Source organism: Molossus molossus, unplaced genomic scaffold, assembly GCF_014108415.1.
Source record: "Molossus molossus isolate mMolMol1 unplaced genomic scaffold, mMolMol1.p scaffold_m16_p_8, whole genome shotgun sequence".
NCBI lineage: Eukaryota > Metazoa > Chordata > Mammalia > Chiroptera > Molossidae > Molossus > Molossus molossus.
Genome location: NW_023425402.1, coordinates 79,985,527 through 80,008,048, shown reverse-complemented (window position 1 = coordinate 80,008,048; position 22,522 = coordinate 79,985,527). Strand labels below are relative to the sequence as shown.

Below are 22,522 nucleotides of genomic sequence, written 5' to 3'. Positions count from 1 at the left end.
GACTGCACCACCACTCCCACCCCCCACCCACACACACACACATACACACACACACACACACACGATACCAGCCACAAGTTCTGACCAATACAGCTATAGATTGGAGGGTCCGATGCCAATTGCAAGTCCAGAGTGTGATCTATACTTCTGAGCAACTGGCTATAACCAGAGGTTCCCACACCTCTCTCTTTGGGTTCAATTAATTTGCTAGAACAGTTCACAAAACTCAGAGAAACATATTACTTACGAGGTCACTGGTTTATTGCAAAAGAATACAACTCAGGAACAGCCACATGGAAGAGATGCATAGGGTAAGGTATGGGGAAAGGGCAGGGAGCTTCCAAGCCCTCTATGGGCTCACCACTATCCCTAAACTTCCACATGTTCATCAACCAGGAAGCTCTCCTAAGCCCATCCTCTTGGGTTTTTATGGAGGCTTCATTACACATTCATAATTGACTAGATCACTGGCCCTTGGTGATGGATTCACTAGCCAGTATCTCTTTCCTCCCTGGAGCAGGGGGTAGGGATGTGAGGGGAACAACCAATTGAAAGTTCCAACCTTGTAATAACATAATTGTCTCCTGGCAACAAGCTGCCATCCCTAGGTGCTTTCCAAGAGTCACCTCATTTGCAAAACAAAAGATACCTTTTTTTTTACTCCAAACATCCCAAGGGTTTCAGGAGCTATGAGCCAGGAATTGTGGAAGACCAAATACAGGGATGGGAAAAAGCAGGTTAATAATAATAAATACAATAATAAATAAATAAATAAAAATACAAGAATAAACTCTTGTTTCATTCCTCACAACCTAGTAAGCCTACTTTTGCACACCCCTGTATATATGAGAAATATATTTTGGTCATTCTTATGAATCACAATAATGCACACATTATGCAGCAATACCCCATTAATTTTCCTACAGATAAAAATTGATTAGTTTTTTAAAGTTTTAATGCATATTTCCCCTCAACTACCTGGTACTAGTGGTACCCTAATTTCTCCTTTTGACTAGGACAAATACCAAAAGCACAATAGTACAAATTAGGCCACTATGCCCTGTTGGCTTGATGTGCTTCCCTTGGAAAAAATGCAAAGAACATCACCACCATTGCCTGAATGAAGTTATACATAAAAGTAGCAGTATCTGTCCCAAAAGAATGAAATTTCAGTATAATGTAGAAATGCAAGACGATGCTCTGGTAAGTCAGCAATGAAACCAGAACGTGCTCATAGCAACCAAGCAGCTCTATGTATGGGACTGAACTTGGCCTCAGCTTGGATTTGCCAGTGACTGGGTCGTTTACATTTATTGACTAAATGTAGTTTTCAAATAGAAATACAAGAATATCTTATCATGTAGAAAATACTAAATATTTTTTGCTGGATTAATCAAGAATGGCAAATTTGTCCAATTTGTCAATTTCATTAAGAATATCTATGTGATATTCTATAGGAAAATCAGTCACATTAATTTAACTTTTCTTGACGCCCTTCAAAGTATCTGCAATATAAACTAGTAATAGTTAAGTAAACTGCATTAATCATCTGCAAAACATTCATCTCTGAACACTTCGTAAGGACTAGAGATGCTTTCAGAATTCTTGGACCTGAAGGAGAGGAAAGACTAAATCAATCATATTATCATTGATGATAATCCTGTGACACTAATAGTGAGGCATTAAAAATGGCAATAAAAGATAAATATAAAATTGCTAAAGTAACATGCAGCAAGAAAATCATTACCTGGCCTGGAACAATAGTATGTGTGAAAAGTTTATTCAGTTCCACTAATTTGTTGGGAGTGATGTTAAACTTCAGTGCTATGGAGTTCAGGGTGTCCCGGCTTCCCGCCTAGAATCATCCGACAAACAAGATTCAATACGTAAAGCAGAACAGAACAGAGCAAGAAAACTTCTTTTTGATAGACAACGTTAATCAATTTGTGATAAAAATGAATTCACACATCTGGATGTATTATAAAAAAGAATAAATATATTCTCAATTCTTAAGAAAAAAGGTTTTAAATGTTACTCATTTCTGGGCTCCTTTATCTTCAATTGCTCTGTTCACTAACAGATTTCTAAACTTATTTTGGCACCCTTTTGGTGTATGGAACACACTTCCATGAGGTATAATACAAAACGATAAGAAGAAAAGAAAAAAAACATACACATAGTACCACCCATAGGGTAAGTGGGGCTACAGTCATCCCCCGTTTATCGCGGTTAATCCATTCCAGACTCTAGTGGTTGCACTTGGCACTGAAGGATTTGCAGGGGTGCTCGAATACATAGTCCTACAGTCCATACATACAGTAATTTTAATTTTAACTGTAATACAGAGGTGTATAATTGACTCAGACAACCGAGTGTGCACTGTATCATTTTCACTGTCTCAATCAACTTTTTAATGAATATATTTGAAAAAACCGTGATAGAGTGAAGCCATGAAAGTCGAAGCGCGAAGTGGCGAGGGGCGACTGTACTTACCTTCTCTTTGCTTTTTTCTGTCTACTTGCCCGTCTCTTCACTACACTATAGGCATTAATGGTGGCCTATTAATGTCCATTTCCCCCCAGTGCCTAACACGTAAAAGGTACTTAGATATTTGATGAGTGAATACAGTCAAAAGCTGAAAGAAATCTAGGTTAGCTACCAATAATTGTTCACAGTCATTAAAAAGGACAGTTTCCCATAGTCAGACAAATTAGTGTTGTTCTATAAATCTATAAAACCTGTGATATATGTTGTTCTTTTCTCTCTAACAGAGGGAGACAGGAATAAAGAGGGCAGTAAGAAGATATGAAACATCTCAGTAGAAAAGCCCACCCAAAAAAAGAAGTCAGCGGCCTCTAGTCAGGTCAATGCCCCAGGACCTACTCCCTGTCCAGGGTCACTGGATGGAACTTGTCAGCGGGAGGTCACATTGGTGAATGTCACTGAAAATTTCCCTTCTACAGCCCTAGGTCAAGACTGGTGGCTGTCCCTATAAGCAGAACTGTCTCCACCAGGGAACACTTGAACTAGGTGGAGATTTGAGATGGCTATAGGAGACTGAACTGAAGGAAAAATTAAACTACTACTGCCCTCAGTATGAAAAACCTACCAACTAGAGGGACTGTCTCAAGCTAACCAAATTCATTGTTACAGATTACACTAAAATCACTTTAAAAAAAAAAATTTTTTTTTCTTTATTGATTTTAGAGAGAGAGAGGAAGGGCAAGGGAGAGAGAAACATTGATGAGCGAGAACATAGAATGGATGCCTCCTGCATGCCCTTCACTGGGGATTGGGCCCACAACCTGGGCATGTGCCCTGACCAGGAATCAAACTGGCAACCTCTTGGTGCGTGGGTCAGTGCTCAACCACTGAGCTACACCAGTCAGGAACTAAAATTACTTCAAAGCATTCCTAGAAAAAGCTAGGATATAAATACATTTTTTTTAAATCACTGAAAACTTAACAATATATGCTCTACCCTCTACCCTGAGCAAAATTAACTCTACTAAAAATGAAAAGTTTACATATATATATATTTTTTTCAATATTAGATATTTACATAATACAGGCTGGGCAAAAGCAGGTTTACAGTTGTGAGTACGTGAAATAGTTTATTCTTGTATTATGTATTACTTATTGGATTATTTATTTGTATAACAACTGTAAACCTACTTTTGTCCACCCTTGTATAGTCAAATCCAGGGATTTTCAGAATTTAGAGTCAGTGGAAGACACAGATTGCAAATATAGACTGAGCCCAGACTGTTGGCTCTGAATTCCAGATCTTCTACTAGTGAATCAATAGTGTTAAACTGAGATAAATTATGTAAAGAAACATGATTCTGTGAGAAAAGAAAATGAAGAGCGATCTAGGCTTGCTGGATGCTTATAAAAGGTAAGAGTGAACGGGAACGTAGCGGGAGAGTAGCGGGAAAAGGTCGCGGATAAGGCTGGGCTTGGAGAAAGGTATGGATGATGGAGCCACTGCTGCTTTCAAAAGGACCAAGCATGAAGGTCTAAGTACATATGTAGAGAAGTCAACTGAATCTATGGCTCTGGAACTCAGAAAGCATGTCTGTGATGAAGACCAAAAATTGGTTGTCATTGGCAGATCAGAGGTAATTCAAGTCATGGGTTTACGTGAGATTGTCCAGGGAGAAAATATGGAGAGAAGAAAATGACTTCCAACAGGCCTTAAGAAGCTTCATTGTTTATCACGTACAGGGAAGAATGCGGCTAAGGGCAGCATTTGTCAGGAGAGACATTATATGACAAACATCCACACTTCCCCTTTATACTTACGGTGTATTCCACAGTACCATGGGGCTTCTGAACCACCATCTTCTTCTCTTTTTTATCATGTGTTTTGTTTTGATTGTCATCTGAATAATAAAACATACGTAAATGAATAATTTTGGGAACTGAGGATAGGGTAATCTACAGTATATTAAACCCACTTTCAAATTGACTATTAAAAAAAAAGACACCAAAATACAATGGACGGTGGGTATAAGTAGACCATACTTCTAAAAAAACATACTATTCCTCAATTAACACTTGAACAAATGATTGTTAATTGTAATAAAATGGTACAAACAAGTTTATATTTTATAGTTATTAAAGTAATAGTTTAGATGATAATGTTATGGTGAAGTTAGAGTACAACTAGTACAGTCATGATAACGTATACTGATGTATAATGTAAATAAGTATGGCCCTTTTAGAAAGTGATTTGTCAACATATAACAATAGCCATAAAATATCCGTTCTTTGACATTCTTTCCCTTAGGAATTTATCCTAAGGAAAAATTCAAAAGAAGAAAAATGCTATATGACGCAGTATATAGTTACTAGAATACTATTCATGATAACAAAAACTCAGAAAGACCTATATGTCCAATAATATATTACATTGGATCAAAGATTTTGCTGTTTTTTTGAATTTTTTTTTTTTTTTTTTTTGGTACATGCCCCTAGCAGGAACCAAACCCGGGACTCTCTGGTCCGCAGGCCAATGCTCCAACTGCTGAGCCAAACCGGCCAGGGCAAGATTTTGCTGTTTTTATAGATCAAAAGTGGTTAACCTAACAGCTGCATATGATTCAACCTAAATGTTATGATTAAACACATCTTAACATAATCAACCCAGATACTGAAAACCAGAGAGATACATAGCAATGTATATTTAGTGATAAATATATAAAATAGAATTAACTATGTAAAGATGCTCTAACTTGTATGTGGATCAGAATAAAATGCAAATTAAGATGAGGTATTATTTTACACCTATTAGCATGGCAAAAATCAGAAAGTTGGATAATTGTAGTGTTCACAGAAATGTGAACTATTAGGAATATAAACTAGTACAGCCATTCCAGCAAATATAGCCTGTATGAATCAGCAGTCTAACTTACAGCTATATCCTCTCCCAGGAGGGACACATTTGATGTACAGCATAAAGTGACCTGCTTGAGGGTGTACACACCAGCGTCATCTGGCATGAGGAGCTGGAGGGTAAGAAAATGTGGTGGATGTGCTCTAGAATTCTAGACAATAATTAGAAATAACAAGCAGAAGTATACACTGCCACGTTTTCACCAAGAGAAACAGAATAAGATGTATACAACAACATAACTATGTATACGCAGAGAAGATGCATACAAAACAACTACACACATATTTCCAGGCCACATCCAAGTAAATGTATGCACACTGAACACAACAGAATGGTGTGGAGTAGAGAGAGAAATGGGATCGGGGGTGAGGATAAAAGGGAATTAAAGAATAAACAACAAGGAGCCCAGCTCAGACCAGGGATGGCATGCCATGAACTGAGAACCATGATTAACTCAGCCCCCTACAACTGAGGTCCTACAAATCCCCATGCCAATCACCTACATCACAAATATGGGGGTACTGGATGAGAACTGGAAGGTAACACAAAAACATGAAAATAGTTCATTCACATGGGATTTACCTGCCTTTTAAATATTTCCTTTATGTCAGTTAAAATTAAAAACCAAGAGACCAGGTAATAGATGGAGCCCTTAGAGTCCTTTACTAGTCACTTGTATGTTCAGTCAGATCCATTCATAGAACCAGAGACCCTGGCAATCGCTCTAGATGATAAAAAAATGACCTCCCTACCTTCACATGGCCACATCTAAATCATTTCAGAAAGATGACACTACAGACTGTTTTTAGGTCTTCAGATCTCCTGACTCTGTAGGTCGGGAGATTCTACGTAGCCTAGTCAAAACCTAAAATCACAGGGAGCTAAACGGTCACTCCTTTTAATTTCTCAGTGCTACTCTCTAGGTCCCACGCTCCTGTCTTGTTCATTGTCACCATAAATAGCTGTCACTTTCGGTTTCCTCGCTTTCTAAACAGTCTCTTCATATCCCGTAGGTGCTTCCTATTTCTAGAGCCTAGGTTTCCTCTTCCCAACGGCAGCAGCTTCCCATCTACGCCCTTTCCTAAACTGTGCATAATTATCCCTGGTTTCTGGGGAGCAAGCACTGCTCTACGCCACCAAAAGGTGAGTTTCCATTTTGCTCAGCTGCAAAAGAAAAACAGGTGCTAGCTGAACCTTCCAAGATAAACTTAACGATGTACACCTGAATTAGTACAAAAATTATTTTCCTTTGGCACAGGTGGGTAGGCTAGAAACATGTCAAACTTGGTAAAATTACTTAAAAAAAAAAGAATCCTTCCTTCCAGAGTCTAAGATATTGAAATTCTTGAGATAAAGACTACGATGTACCTATCTTAAAATGTCTGGTGCCTTAATATGATACCTGGTATATATGCTTGAATAAACTTCCCAGTATAAATCAATGAGCCTGCCAAGTTTGATTGTAAGGAACTTATTCACTGATAGAATATCACACGGGGAAAATCGTATGAATCAAAGCCACAAACCAAACACTATACAGGTGACGTAATATACAAAGCAGAGAAGTAACTAGCACATTCTATGGACCAATTTCATTGTTTTCACATCATTATAGCATAAGGTAAGGTTTCATATTGTTTCATAAATATTTTTTTGCAGTAAAATTTGAAGCTGGTCGACAATATGTCTCAATAAAGTCCTGTACACCTTACCTGGCTGGGTTCTGCAGTCCACAGTCCACAAAGCACTAGAGAGCTGGGGAGACACCCAGAGCTGCCTTGGGGAAGGGCTACTCTGCTGTACTTCTGGATGGAGGTCGTACGTTTCAGACGAGGACCCATGACCACCCCCCAGGATAGAACCAGAGGACCATGACCATCCCGCAGGATGAAACTATCTCTTGGTGACAATAATACCTCTACTTCCAGCTTCAGGCCTCCTCAGGCCCTTTATACCTATTCAAATTCTGACCCTCCCCCTGCTTCAGAGAACCTGAAGCAAATGGTATACAAGTGTCTACTGTCGGGGGGAAAGTTGGCCAGGTCTTCCTCAGAAGCCATTCACAGCGAAACAACTAAACCTTCTACCTGCCCTACCTCAGAAAAGTCTCTAGAGCCAGTTTTTCCAGTCCAGCAAGGAAGTCACTTTTACAAAATTGACAAATACCCTAGAGAAATGAAATATAGGCACTTTGGCATGGCCTGTTTCATTTCTCATAAATTCTTGAGGTGGGGCTGAAACGGGGGTAGGTATGTGCTGACCTGAACCCAGGTGGATCCGGTGCTCTGACCACAAGTCCTGCCTCCTCCCTTTCCATCCCAGAAGAGGACCAAGAACACAGGGGTCTCAGTTCCTGCATCTGAGTCCTAGGTATGAGTTGCCTGGAAGAAGACCTCTTTCCCTGAGCAATGGAGCTAAAAGAACTTGATGTTTTTTTTGTTTGTTTGTTTTTGGGTTTTTTTTTTGTTTTTTTTTTTAATCCTCTCCTGAGGACATTTTTCCATTTTTTGTTCAGATAGAGTGGGAGGGAGAGAGAGGAAGAGAGAGAGAGAGAGAAACATCGATGTGAAAGGGACACATCGAGTGGCTGCCACCCGCACGACCAACCAGGGCCGGGGACAAACTGCAACCGAGGTACGTGCCCTTAGCGGGAACCAAACCCGGGTCTCTCGGGACCACAGGCCGACACTCTAACCACTGAGCCAAACTGGCCAGGGCAGAACTTGATGTTTATATGTAACCTAAAGGGGCATGAAGTCCGGATATGAAGGAATCCTTTGTAGTGGTGATCTGCGGAGTCTTGGATGAGGTTACAGCTGCCAAGGGAATAAATTTTAAGAGAAGATCTGAGGTTTGAGAACCGAACCAAAGGAAGGCTTAGATATGGGAAGTTAAAAGAAGTATGGCTGATTGAGGTAGGGTGGGAGATTGGTGGAATTAAAAGGATAGAAAAATGAGTGTAATGTCACAGAGGTCATGGAAACAAGTTAAAGGAAGGTTGTTTTGACACTGTGAAATGCTGCACAGAGAATGAGTGATAGAAACCTGAAAATGGATAACTGGGAGGTCATAGAGAGTTCCTGAGGTCAAAAGTGCAGGGATCCCTAGAATGATGGTGTTAACCCTATCAGCAAGGTAGGGATGTGGTCATTTGCTAAGATGTAACAAGGTGAGGACAGGATTGGGGGTGCTTGAGGGGTTGTGTAATTCGGAAGAGTTACTATGGCAAAGACAAGGTTTCAATAAAGAGAATATTGAAGGAATAAGAAGCAGCAATAAGGGTTCATCCAGGGTGGGGTCTTAACCCCAGGGTGACAGACCATGTAAGGAATAAGCACATACCGTGCTGTAATGGCTAACCGTGAGCCTTATGACACGCAAGCAGGGCGCTGTAGCCAGAGCCGTGGAGAGTGGGGCACGGGGACACTGGAGTTCAGAGAGGGGCACAATGTGTAAGTTTCCCACTGCTAGTGTAACGACTTCACACAAATTTAGCTCAAAATGAAAAATAAACACAAAGGTGTTATCTTATAGTTCTGCAGGTTCCAAGTCTGACCTGGGTCTCCCTGGGCTCAGATCATGGTGTCAGTAGGCAGTTCCTTCTGGAGGCTCCAAGATCAGACGGTTTCCTTTTCCAACTCCTAGAAGTAGGCTGCTTTCCTTGGCTGACACCCCTTCCTTCACCTGCAAAGGCAGCATCGCCCAGCCAGGCCTCTCATGCAGCCTTACAAGCTCTCTCTCTCCTGCCCACTTTAAGAACCCTTGTTTACATTGAGCACACCTGGATACTCCAGCTACTTTCCTTAAGGCCAGCTTATTACAACCTTAATTCTATGTACAACCATTGGTCTTTGCTGTGCAATAGAACAGGTTTCGGGAATTAGCACATACATATCTTTGGGGGGGAGTGGCATTATGTTGCCACCACAGAGGGAGAACAAGTGCATGGGGAGACAAGAAAGGTTCAGATTTAAAGAGGGAATTTTTCAGGATTCAAGTATTGATCATGGGTGTGAGTGTAAATGTACTAGGGTGGGTGGGGGTCACGGGGTGTTAAGGAATGCAGCACTGGTCAGGTGTTCTGGTTCTGAGAAAAACTGGCAAGAATGAGACAATACTGATGTCCTTCAAACCTGAGCATCTGGCTCCTGTCACAGACCACTAGGGACCGTGTGAAGTCAGGACAATGGGCATTATTATATACTTGAAGACAAAATCAAAAGAGACACTGGTAAATCCCTCAATCTTGATTCTATAATCTCAGCATAGATACAGGAAGGACAGGAAGAACAATATAGCCTTTCTTTCTGTTATCAGTTATGAGAAGCACAAACTTTGAAAATTATCAAGTTTTCAAATTATACCAGGACCAATTCTTCACTGGCCTTACACTTACTTGGTGTAGGGGTGTGTCCTCTCTTTGCCTTATTGCCCCTGCAGAATCAAGTCTCCCCCCTCCGTCCATCTCTACCACAAGACCATCTGATTGGGGTACACGAGGCTGACAGCACAAGGCCCTCAAAACCCTGTCTCAAGAGAGAAGATGGTTCCCATGGCATCCAAATGAGAGGTAGTCAAAGAAGCAAAAACTGTCCATCTCTCTAGATCTTTCCAAGAAGGAGGCAGCCTGACTTATAAACAGAAGAATCTGTTTCCAATGACAGGCACATCCCTAGAGGAGGAACTGATGCACTTGGCCATGACAGTTTGATGACATTAACCATAAAACCAGGTCATGTACCATCACGTTTATGTTACCAAACATCATTCTGATTGCAGTTTGATTTTGGGGGTCAAATGAGCTGGGTTCAACTAACAACCTTGACACATTCTCACAGCTGTGTAATGTTAGCAAGTTACTTGAAATCTCTGCGCCTCTGTTCCCTTATCTGTGAAACGAAGGACTATCTTATTATGTCGCTCAAAAGATTCAATGAGATGAGGGACACAATGTTTATCTCAGAGCCTGGCACAGAGTAAGTGCTTAACAAATGCTACTCTTACTAATATCAACATTGTCAACATAAGTTAATAGCAATTTGAACAGATTAAGGTATTAAAAGAATTATAAACCATAAAGCAAAAAGGTTTCATTCCAGAAACACGGAAGTGATATAACACTAACTGTTTAAAGGAGAAAAACCATATCTGATCACTTTGATACATGCCAAAAACGCACTTGATGGAATTAAACAGCCATTATTACATTTTTTAAAAGAACAAAATAAAAAAACCTTTACATAACTAAGTATGGAAATGAACTTCCTTAATGTGAAGAATAAGTTTTACTCCTTGATATTCATTAAAAATACACTTCTGAAAAAGTGATGGAACCCTAATGGGTGTGTATCAAAAGCAATTTCCCATTAGAGTGGAAACTGACTTCATGATGTTACTTCCAGGGGTGCAGTAGCTCATTAATGACCTAAATGCAGCCTGAATTAAGGTCCTAGTGAGGCCCCCACCCCAGCTTTACAGAAGAAAGCCCCCTGGGTGTGCAGTGGGAGAGACCCACAGCACTGCCCGAGCTCCACCCAGTCCTTTCATTCCTGTAGTCCTGTGGACAAGGGCCTGAGAGCAATTCCAGCAAAGCTCTCAAGGCTTCTGACATAATATCTTCCACTCCACTGAATTACGGCAAAGAACCCGATGCAATGCAAGGCTAAACCACAAGCATTTAAGTTCATAAAAATAAACTCGGTAGTGGAGATGAAAGCAGAAACACTACAAACAATGGAGACCGTTTGGAAACCCCAAGCATGAAGAAGGAATCCCTGCCATTCATTGGAGGCCAATTTTCATAGCTCGGCAAGGCAGCATCTGGGCAATGTACTCCAGGTAAACACTTGTTCATCAATGGTCTCTTTAGAAACTGAGTACTGTTCTAAACTCTCCTAAAGCATACCTGTATAAACTGAGATGAGCCCTTATAGCAGAAATGAAAAACAAATATTAAAACACTAACCAATATAAACACAAGAATTCCCACTATCGTGGTTTATACTCAACTTTGTTCTAGAATCTCCAGTCAAAGCAACAGAAGTTTCAAATAATGAAATGAAAAATGGATTATTAGCAGGTGAACTGTCTACTTAAAGAACCAACATCATAAAAATTCCAGAAATAACATTGTTCAGTAAGATGGCTAAATATAATCTTTTTTTTACACTTATGATAGAAATGTATTTGAAAAAGTCCCAGGTATAGTGTTATCAAATCAGAAATATCTAGCAATAAATATAGCAAGATACAAATAAAGAAAATTTAAAAGGTTTACTAAAGTATATAATTGGAAGCCTGAATACAGGGAGGTATATATAATGTTTTTAAATAGGATATCTCCTTTTTTATAAATATTTCACTTTCTCTTTACATTAATGTTTAAATTAAATGCAATTTAAATCCAAATTTAAAAAAAATTTTGGAGAAGGTATATAGGCCAAATTGGTAACTAGATTTATCTAGAAACATAAATATATAAAAGTATCCAACATTATTTTAAAAAGAGAAATGAAGGTAGGTAGGTATACTGTATAGACATTAAAACACATGATTGAAGCGTAGCAATTAAAACATTGTGGTGAAAAGGAACTCCAGGTGGTGGGTCAAGATGGTGGTGTGGGTAAATGCAGTATAGCCTCCTCCCACAACCACATCAAAATTACAACTAAACTACAGCACAACTATCATTCAGAACCATCTGAAATCAAGCTGAATGGAAGTCCTACAACTACGGAATTAAAGCAGCAGCCACATTGAGACTGGTAAGAGGGGCGGAGACAGACGGGCTGGTCCCACACCCACATGTGGTGGATAAAAATCAGGAGGACACCTCAGCTCGGAAGGCCCTCCCTGAGGAGTGAAGGGTCCCCATCCCATACCAGGCGCCCAGCTCAGGGTCCCCATCCCATACCAGGCGCCCAGCTCAGGGTCCCAGTGCCAGAAAGAGAAGTCCCCATAACTTCTGGCTGGAAAAACCAGCGGGAACTGAGGCTCAGGGAGGCTGCGGCTGCTAGAGCCCCAGGCAGCTCCTCTTAAAGGGCCCGTGCACGGACTTACTCAGACCCACTCCCTCTGAGCTCTGAAGGGAGGCAGCTTGAGGGGCACCAGAGAACAGGGAAGAACTGAGCTGTTTGGCTTCTGGACAAGGGCTGGAGGGGCACCTTTCTCCTGGACAGATGTGCTGGTGGAAGCCGTTGTTCCTTTGGTGAGCCCTTACCCGACAGGGAACGCAGACAGCCCCCATATCTGGGACTCCAGCAACCTGGCTCCCACTGTTGGCCCCACCTTGGTGATTCCCTGAGGCCCTGCCCCACGCAACTTTGGGGCCCACCCAAGCTGTTTCCAAAGGCTTTACCATAGGATTGGCCTGTCTTGGATCCTGCTTCAGAGTTTCCTAAAATCTCTCAAACAAGCAGCATCTGGTACCTGAGCCCACCAGTGCACCTGGCACCATGGGACCAGTGGACACCCTGTGTCAACACAGACCAGTGCACAGTAGTGGAGCTGTCAAGATGCCGGTTGCAGAAACCACAAACAGCTGGGCGCCCAGCACCATCCCCCACAGTAGCAGCCTGATCAGAGTCAAGATATACCCCCAGCAACAGAGGCTGGGGAGCAGATATTCATCCCCAGGCAACAGAAGCACAGACCAGCAGCAGAGAACCATCCCCAAAAACTACAACAAAGGCTGAGCCCCACTGGGCAGCAGCACTCCCCAGCCACCAGCAGCGGGACAGGGGGCTCCACAGAGCCCTGTGCAACACAGCTGTCCACAAGAGTGGTGCAGAGCCGGGGCTTGAGAGGGGCCAGTCTCAGCGAGCCCCATACCTCTCATTAAGTGGCCCCAGGCCTGGCACTAGAAGCAGCTAGCCTTGGTTCACAACTTGGCGTTTCCTGGACACTTCCAAGCCCAGCACAAGAAGCAGCCATTTGCAGTTCACTTTGTAGCTTATTCTGGGTGGCCCTGGATAGAGCACAGGCAGTGGCTGACCTTGCCCCAGAGCCAGCACACCTGGTAGACGGCTTTAGACCACATTCGAAATACCACCACCCAACCACCTCCACAAATGACACACTAAATGAGTGGACTCAGTGGGTGCCAGAGCCCTGCTGAAGTAAGTCTTGCTCTATGTGATGGGCCCCTACACAGCTGATCCTCCAAGGGAGTGGCTAGTGGGCACAGCCAGTCCTTGCAGCTGATCAGCCTGAGTAAACCCCTCCCATTGACATGCCCACAGCAATCAAGACTCAATTACAAGAGAAGGGTGTACAGTCCACACTAGGGGTGCACTGCAAGGGTCCAGCTGGGGTGATCAGGGAGGCTGTGCCACTGGATCCTACAGGACACCTATAACAGTAGGCCACCCTACGAGGCATAGGAGGCATAGCAACTCTGCCTAATACATAGAAACAATCACAGGGAAGTAGCCAAAATGAGGAGACAAAGAAACATGTCCCAAATGAAAGAAAAAAACAAAACTCCAGGAAAAGAACTAAACAAAATGGAGATAAGCAATCTAACAGATGCAGAGTTCAGAACACAGGTTAAAAGGTTGCTCAGGGAACTTGATGAAACATCTAAGGGATTTAGTGAGACCTTCAAGGAACTTAAGGAGACCACCGAGGAACTTAGTAAGAACATCGACAACATAAAAAAGGACCAGTCAGAAATGAAGGAGGCACTAACTGAAATAAAGAATAATTTACAGGGAATCAATAGGAGTCTCTGGGACAACACAAGTGTGCCAACATTCGCATCATAGGGGTGCCTGAATGAGAAGAGAGAGAGCAAGAAATTGAAAAATTATTTGAAACAATAATGACAGAAAACTTCCCTAACTTGGTGAAGAAAACAGACATACAAGTCCAGGAAGCACAGAGAGTCCCAAACAAGTTGAACCCAAAGAAGTCCACACCAAGACACATCATCATCAAAATGCCGAAGGTTAAATACAAAGGGAGAATCTTAAAAGCAGCAAGAGAAAAGTAGTCTGTTACCTACAAAGGAGCTCCCATAAGACTGTCAGCTGATTTCTCAAAAGAAACTTTGCAGGCCAGAAAGGAGTGGCAAGAGATATTCAAGGTGATGAAAAGCAATGACCCACAACCAAGATTACTCTATCCTGCAAAGCTATCATTTAGAATCGATGGACATATCAAGAGTTTCCCAGACAAGAAAAAGCTAAAAGAAGTCATCACCACCAATCCAGTATTACATGAAATGTTGAAGGGTCATCTTGAAGGCGAACAAGAACAAAAATATGAACAATAAAATGGCAATTAATACATATCTAGCAACAACTGAATCCACAAACAAAATGAGCAAGCAGAACAGAAATAGACTCATAGATACAGAGAACTTTAGGTTGCTTGCCAGATGGGTGGGGCTGGGCGCTGGGTGAAAAAGATGAAGGAATTAAGAAGTACAAATTGGTTGTTAGACTGATGAACCTCAAAGGGAAAGGGGGAGGGAGCATGGGATGAGATAAACCAAAGAACTTCTATGCATATATGCACAACCAATGGACACCCACAATAGTGTGGGGAAGGCAGGAGGGGGAGGGAATGGGGAGGAGGGGGTCAATGGGGAAAAAAGGGAGAAACATCTGTAATAATTCAACAATAAAGATGAGTTAAAAAAAAAAAAGGAACTCCATTATCTATTAGCAATGAGTTCCAATTCCTCCCTGCCTCCATCCCCTGGCAAGCACTAATCTACGTTCTATTTCTGTAGATTTGTCTATTATGGTCATTTCAGATAAATGAAATTATGTTATATGTGGACTTTATAATTAAATTTATTTCATATATGTTTTAAAGTTTCATGCAAGTTGTAGCACGTAACAGTACTTTATTCTTTTTTTGTTTTTTGTGGGGTTTTTTTGCTGTGTAATAAATCATGGCTATACCATAAAAACAAAACAAAACAAAAAACATTGTGGTGAAATAACTAAAAAACAGAACTGAAGAGATTTAGAGTAACATAAAAATGCCTTTATAAACCAGTAAGAAAGGCTGGCTTTTCTTCATGTTTAGAGGGGAGACTCTGGCATCAGACAGACTAAATGAAGAGTCCTGGCCTGCCCCTGACTCACTGAGTGACTTTGGACAAGAAAATTTACTTATTCAAAGACAGTTTCCCAGTGTGTAAAATGGGATGCCAACGGGACTCCCAAAGAGATACTGTAAGGATTACATAAGACAATTCTTTTCAAGTACAGCACTTCACAATGTGAGAACTAAGGGCTCAGGAAACCTTAAGGATTATTATTAAATGATGTTGGGTAAACACTGTTAAGATCTGGAGAAAAATCTAGATCACTCTCAAATCAACACAAATGGATTCAAAATATAATAGTAAAAGATAATGTAATTAATGTCTCTGGACTTGGATTTGCTTAAAGAAAGAACCATCTTTATCCGTGAGGCACACATCTCAAATTACTGGCCTGATTCTGTGATTAAAATATTCCATGCCATTATTTAGCATTTTTTAATCCTCACCTGAGAATACTTTTACATTTATTTTCAGACAGAGTGGGAGGGAGAGAGGGGGAAGAGAGAGAGAAACATTGATGTGAGAGAGACGCATCGACTGGTTGCCACTCACACGACCCCAATTGGGGCTGGGGACAAACTGCAACCGAGGTACGTGCCCTTGACCGGAATCAAACCTGGGACTCCCCAGTCCGCAGGCCAATGCTCTAATTGCTGAGCCAAACCGGCCAGGGCATTATTTAGCATTTTAAGGATAACTTCTAGAATACCAGAATCATAAACTGTTACAATAAAATGTTTTTAAAGTGTGTCATGAGGAGCCTTCATCTCCTGAGTGTGAGAGGGCAGAATAGGGGAGAATGAACCCTGTACTCAATATGAACTCCGTGTTTTATCATCTGTTGACACAAAAGGAAACATACAGATGTTCCTTCCTTCAAGCACATCACAGGCGACACAGTGACTAAGTCCCATTGAAGTAAAATCTAGAATCTACTCTACCTCAGAGGATCGCTCTACCTCTGAGCCCAGTGAGGCCCTCAGCGTGGAGCAGTATTTGTGAAATAAATAAACTCCTCACCCTGTATCTGAGGAACAAAATCACTTGAGCTGTTCTGTAAGTCTCTGACTTATATTAGTATAAAACCAATGCATTTTAAATGCAACAACATATATGTCCAGGTCAAGTAGTTAAGCCTAGAGAGAAATGTCAACCTTACCATTATTTAAATCATAGCTCAGGGGAAATGAAACTCTATGTATAGTCATCTTCCTAAGAAACAGCAATGGTACTGGGCGGTGGAGAAGACACTACCATGGTATGTAATGTAGGCCTCATTTCTCTCTCAGAGTGGATCCCGGGAAAGCATAATGATGGAGGAAGCTTCCCCTGGGGCTTCTGTGCCGGAGAGCTGGCCCTGAATCCCTGTTTCAGGATGATCTGCAGTGACATATTTCTGAGTCACAGGCTTCTAGGTTCCCTCATTTGTAAAATAGGCTACTGCCACCCGCAGTACATCACAATGAATCGTACATTAAATCATGAAATAAAGCACCTAGCCCCCAGGAGACACTCATCCAAAATAGGATCTTTCTCTTCTTCGTCAGGTCTGACTTTGCTTCTCCTCTTTTTCCTCCTCTCTTTCCCAATCTCACAGCTCATTCAAAATGGCTTCTTCTCCTTATAAACGGACCAAGGACTTAATTGGATAAATTAAAATGTCAGAAGAAAATATCAAAAATAGGAAAACCAATTCTATACTGATCAAAACAATATATGGTCATTTAAAAATACAATTGAACTAAAGAAAATATAAATCACCCCTATTACCCCCTCTCCGAGGAACGAATTTTTGCATTCTGATGACTACACTGGCAGTGGCAATCCACCCCCCATTTATATGTGTGTAGGTGAATTTTTTTTTAACAAAAAGGAATCACGTTGCCAACCTACTTTTCTACTGTAACAATAGTCTGTGCAAATTTCTCATGTCATTGTTTTTCCATATCACTTAAAAATGGCACAGGGCATTTCATTTTATGTTATTTTTATTTTCCCACTATTTTAAACAATGAAATGATAGGCACTGTGGTTAAATCTTGAACACTCTCATCATGATCGATTTCTGAGGGTGAGTTTCTGCGAACAGAACTGTTGGGGCAAAGGGTATGCCAAAGGTAAGGCTGTTGTAACAATGGCCGAACTGCCTTCCAAAAAAATCTGACACATTCCTCTCCCACTATCAATGTGTTAATGTTTTTCCTTTGTACCTTCCCTAGTTCACTCTAATTTGATTTTTCAAAATCACAAGCTGAAAAATCACTGACCATGTATTTAGTCTAATCTGTTGTCCTTCCCTCAGCCCGAACCACATTTGGGCATTTTTCTTATAGTGAGATCTCTCACGATACAACTGTGATATAACATGACAGATTAATTAGGGAACGAGATTTGCATTACACAGACCAATATGACTATAGTGGAACTAGGCTCTGAGCTCAAGCTCGAAGTATGATAGGTTTTTTTAAGACACAGCTGCTTGATTTGGTGGTTGTACTTTTTGTTTCAACAATGACAACAATCAATTAAAATATAGTTTGTTAATGAGAGTGCTCGAGTTGTGACAAGAAAAGGGAGAAGTGTCCCTTGAATGACAGCCAGGTTACCAGGAGCTGAGGATGGGAGAGGTCTGTTAAAGAGTACGAACTTCCAGTTATAAGTTGAGTAAGTTCTGGGGATCTAATGTGCAGCATGGTTAATAACACTGTCACATATACTTGAAAGTTGCTAAGAGAGTAGATCTTAAATGTTCTCACCACAAAAAAATAAATGGAAATTATGTCATCTGATGGAGGTGTTAGCTAAAGCTATGGTAGTAATTATTTTGAGATATAAATATGTGTACACACAAACACATATCAAACCAACACATTGTAAAACTTAAACTTACATAATGTTATGTCAATTATATCTCAATAAAGCTGGAAAAATAACTTGTGCCTTTTTGCACTCATGATTAGAACCATATTTACAACGGTTATGTATTTTTAATTTTATCTTAAATTAGTTGCAATGCTCACCACTAATTCTTTTATAAAATGATTTTTTATTTTTCTCAATAATTTAATCAAGATTCCTAACTGAAGCCCTGAATTTTGTTTTTTATGCTAACAAAACACAAACATACATTTTTTCCTATGATATAAGTCTTACTGAGAAGTAACCTTGAAGAAAATACCTCAGTCCTCAAAGTAAAACAGGTTTTAAGTCCTGCTCCATCACGTAGTACCAATGACAATTTCTTCAGCCTATTTTTTAAAAATCTGTAAAAGGGATGATAAAAACCATCCTATATGACTACTGTGACAAGTATAAAAAGAGCCAAGTAAATATATTTCCAGGATAAATAATAACAAACACATTAGCTATAGTTGGGACAATGTATATTTAATTTGAACTATTCAATTTTAAATATGTGCTGCCTTATATATTCCTCTTAAGAAACTCTATTAAATCACTACAGCAAGTATTGTTATCTGCATGTTAGGTAATAAAACTAGGACTCTGATGGGCATAAATGACTTCCTTTTTTTCTGTGTAGCAAAATTTTATTTTTTCAACTTTTATTAATTTATTTTTGTTACAGATGCTTCTCCTTTTTTCCCCCTAGACACCCTCCTCCCTATCCTACCCCTTACCCTTAGTGAGAACCGAACCCAGGACTCTCTGGTTCAGGGGCCGACGTTCTAACCGCTGAGCCAAATCAGCCAGGGCTCATTGTTAATTCTCAATCAGCATCGTTTGTAGTTAACCAATTTCAAGTCACAAAGAACATTACATACTGAAATCAATCAGTATTCTAAGAATTTAGGCCACGGATATCTGAGAATACTTTAAAGCTTTGTTGGGACAGATTTAGTTATTTTAATGAAACAAAAACTCTTTTAACAGAGTTTTCAAATATATCTTCTGAAAACTGACAGGCCATTGGCAGAAGCCATTGCATGTGCTTCTATAATTTGATCATATTTATTGAGGGCTTCCTATGTGAAAAGCACTTTTTCAAGTAATTATTTTCATTTAATTGTCATAACAATCCTACAGATGAACTAATGTTTAAAATAGTCAGGTGACTTCATGTCACATAGCTAATAAGTAGTTGTAGGACTTAAGGCAGGTCTGAAACAAAGACCTAGGGTACTTCTTTTTATTTTTTTTTATTTATTTTTTACTTTTTCCATCTCCATTTTCCATTTTTCGGACTGGATTTTTTATATGTGTCTCAGTTGGAAAATATATCCCTCCCTCTCAGTAACTTTGTTTCAGGGAAGGTATGCCATAAAAGGTATGTTTCCTAAGACCTTGTGTGTCTGAAATGTTCTGGTGTCTTTGAGCCTGAAAAACATTCACTTCACAACTATGAAGATTTATTCTTCTTGTGTTCACTGCTATGGAGAAGTCTGTGCTAGACTCTCTTCTTTGCTCCTTTGTTGGTAAGATTTTTTTTTTACATTTATCCACTACCTGTAATCATTTGCCACATTTTACCGAAGTGCTGAATTTTCCCCTTAATTCAGTCTAAATGTGATGTGAGCTCTTTTGATTTGTAGTCGGTTATGAGTTTCTGCTCATGAAAGCATTTTTCTTATATTATGTTTGATTGCTGCTTCTGTTCCCAATGCTCTGACCTGTTCATCACCTTTGATTCGTAGATTCTTCATTCAAGCCTCCCTTGTCTGTCATGTTCTCTTATCGACTGCATGCCATCTGCAACATTCCTATACCTTTTGGGGGACTCATCAGATTTGTCCTAGTTACCACCTAGGTTCTCACGGTACGACTTCACATAAACATTACTCTGACTTCCTTGATGGCTCCAAGAAGCACAAGCCTAATTATTATATCCTAATAATTTCAACTTATTTTATACCCAAGTCCCTCAAGTCTATTTCTACTTGATTAAAAATATATATTATGTGGACTCTTATATTCTTTTTTTTTTTTTTTTATCCTCACCCAAGGACATTTTTCCATTTTTTGTTCAGATAGAACAGGAGGGAGAGAGAGGAAGAGAGAGAGAGAGAAACATCGATGTGAAGGGACACATCGAGTGGCTGCCACCCGCACGACCAACCAGGGCCGAGGACAAACTGCAACAGAGGTACGTGCCCTTAGCGGGAACCGAACCCGGGTCTCTCTGTACCGCAGGCCGATGCTCCAACCGCTGAGCCAAACCGGCCAGGACTGGACTCTTATATTCTATTTGATTAAAAAACATATTAAGTGGATTCTTGATATTCTCTTTCCACATGAGTCCATTGTAATCCTGTTCTGTGATTCGAGCTCAAAAGTACCAGAATGATCATTATTTTTGAACAGGAGAACAATATTATGATAAGTCTGTGGCTTTGTTATAGGAGAGGGAAAGCTAGGAAAATTCCAGGGCAAGTGGAATAGAAAACTGAAACAAGAAGATTAGACAAGGCCAAACAGTGTGGATAAGTTCCAGCCAGCCTGTAAACTGCAAAGCCTTCATCTTCTCCAACCAAGGATGCTAGAGAACCCCTCTTCTAACTAACCAAAAAATGCAGGAAAGAAGGGGGAAGAGGAGGAGGAGGACAGGAGGAATCTCAATGCAACCAAATAATACATCTTGTAAATCACCCTGGAACTGCTAAAGATGGCAGAAAGGGAAGGGGGAAGAAGGAAGGAAGGAAGGAAGGAAGGAAGGGAGGGAGGGAGGGAGGGAGGGAGGGAGGAAAAAGACAGACAGTTGTCTTACTCCCTAAACAGAGAAACCAGAAGTCCCAAGGCTTGGCAAGGTAAACTTGCCAGGTGCTTCTCATGGATTCTGAGAAGGCCACAACTAAGTAAAAAGGGACCTTGAAAATTAATCTGTACCAGGATATTCGGCAGAGGAATTTTGAAGCCTACAGACGGAAGAGTGTATAACTCCTCAAACCCCTATTGCACGCGCTTTCTCTGGACTAGTTGGGGAAGCCCATTTGAGCTCCAGGCCAGATGAAATAGATTCACTTACTGTGCTTTTTAAATAGAATTGCTTGCCCTGGCCGGTTTGGCTCAGCAGTTGGAGCATCGGCCTGTGGTCTTCCGCTAAGGGCACGTACCTTGGTTGCAGTTTGTCCCCGGCCCTGGTTGGTCATGCGGGTGGCAGCCACTCGATGTGTCCCTTTCACGTCGATGTTTCTTTCTCTCTCTCTCTTCCTCTCTCTCCCTCCCACTCTATCTGAACAAAAAATGTAAAAATGTACTCGGGTGAGGAAATAAATAAATAAATAAATGTTTAAAAATAAATAAATAAATAAATGAATAAGATTGCTTGCTTTAATAAATTGGCATTATCACAATGCAACCAGGGTCACTCATTTAAATTAACTTCTACAACAAGACAAGAACTGAAGAGGGGTCAGTCCTCTCTCTCCGACTCAGGGGCCTGGTACTATAATACTGAATCTAGGGTCTCTGGGCTTCCTGTAACAGCTTGACCTACTTATATGTTTGGGAATTATCAAAATAACATTGCTTTGCCTTTCTGAACTTGCTATGTGAAACAAAGTAAATGACAAGAAAGCGTGATTTTGTGATTTATAATAAATATATATTTGGTCTTTGTCCACAATTTCTGACTCACAGCTCCCAAAACCCTTGGAATTTCCTGAGTGTTGAGACTAAAGCTGTCTTTCGTCTTGTTAATGATGTGACCTTTAGAAAGTACCTAGAGATGGCAGCTGGTGGCCAGTGAAACCAGCCATATAATCTGAGGATTGAACTTCCAAGTCCCAACTCCTGGCTTCCAGGGAGAGGAAAGGGACTAGAGGTTTAATCAATCCCAGTGGCCAGTGATTTAACCAGCCATGCCTGTGTAATGAAGTATCCACAAAAACAGAGGACGGGGTTCAGAGAGCTTGCAGGTTGGTGAACACCTAGAGATGCGGGGAGAGGGATGGCCTGGAGAAGGCATGAAGCTCTGCGTGCCGTGCCCTGTGCATCTCTGCCATCTGCTGTTCCCTTTACAATAAACCAGTGATCTAGTAACATCTTTCTCTGAGTTCTAAGAACCATTCCAGCAAGTTAATTGAACTCAAAGAGGGGGGTGTGGGAAC

General features: G+C 40.7%; 1 protein-coding gene across 11 annotated transcripts in view; it reads right to left on the bottom strand.

Annotated features, from left to right (window-relative positions):
- Positions 1–22,522, bottom strand: part of NCOA7 (nuclear receptor coactivator 7) — a 143,676-nt gene that overhangs the window by 56,601 nt on the left and 64,553 nt on the right. For all 11 annotated transcript variants that reach the window (XM_036249467.1, XM_036249469.1, XM_036249464.1 and 8 more), the window contains 2 exons: positions 4,306–4,385; positions 1,748–1,855 (listed from right to left, as the gene is read on the bottom strand). In XM_036249467.1, the coding sequence (XP_036105360.1) occupies positions 1,748–1,855; positions 4,306–4,385 (188 nt within the window). The remainder of the gene's footprint in view (positions 1–1,747; positions 1,856–4,305; positions 4,386–22,522) is intronic.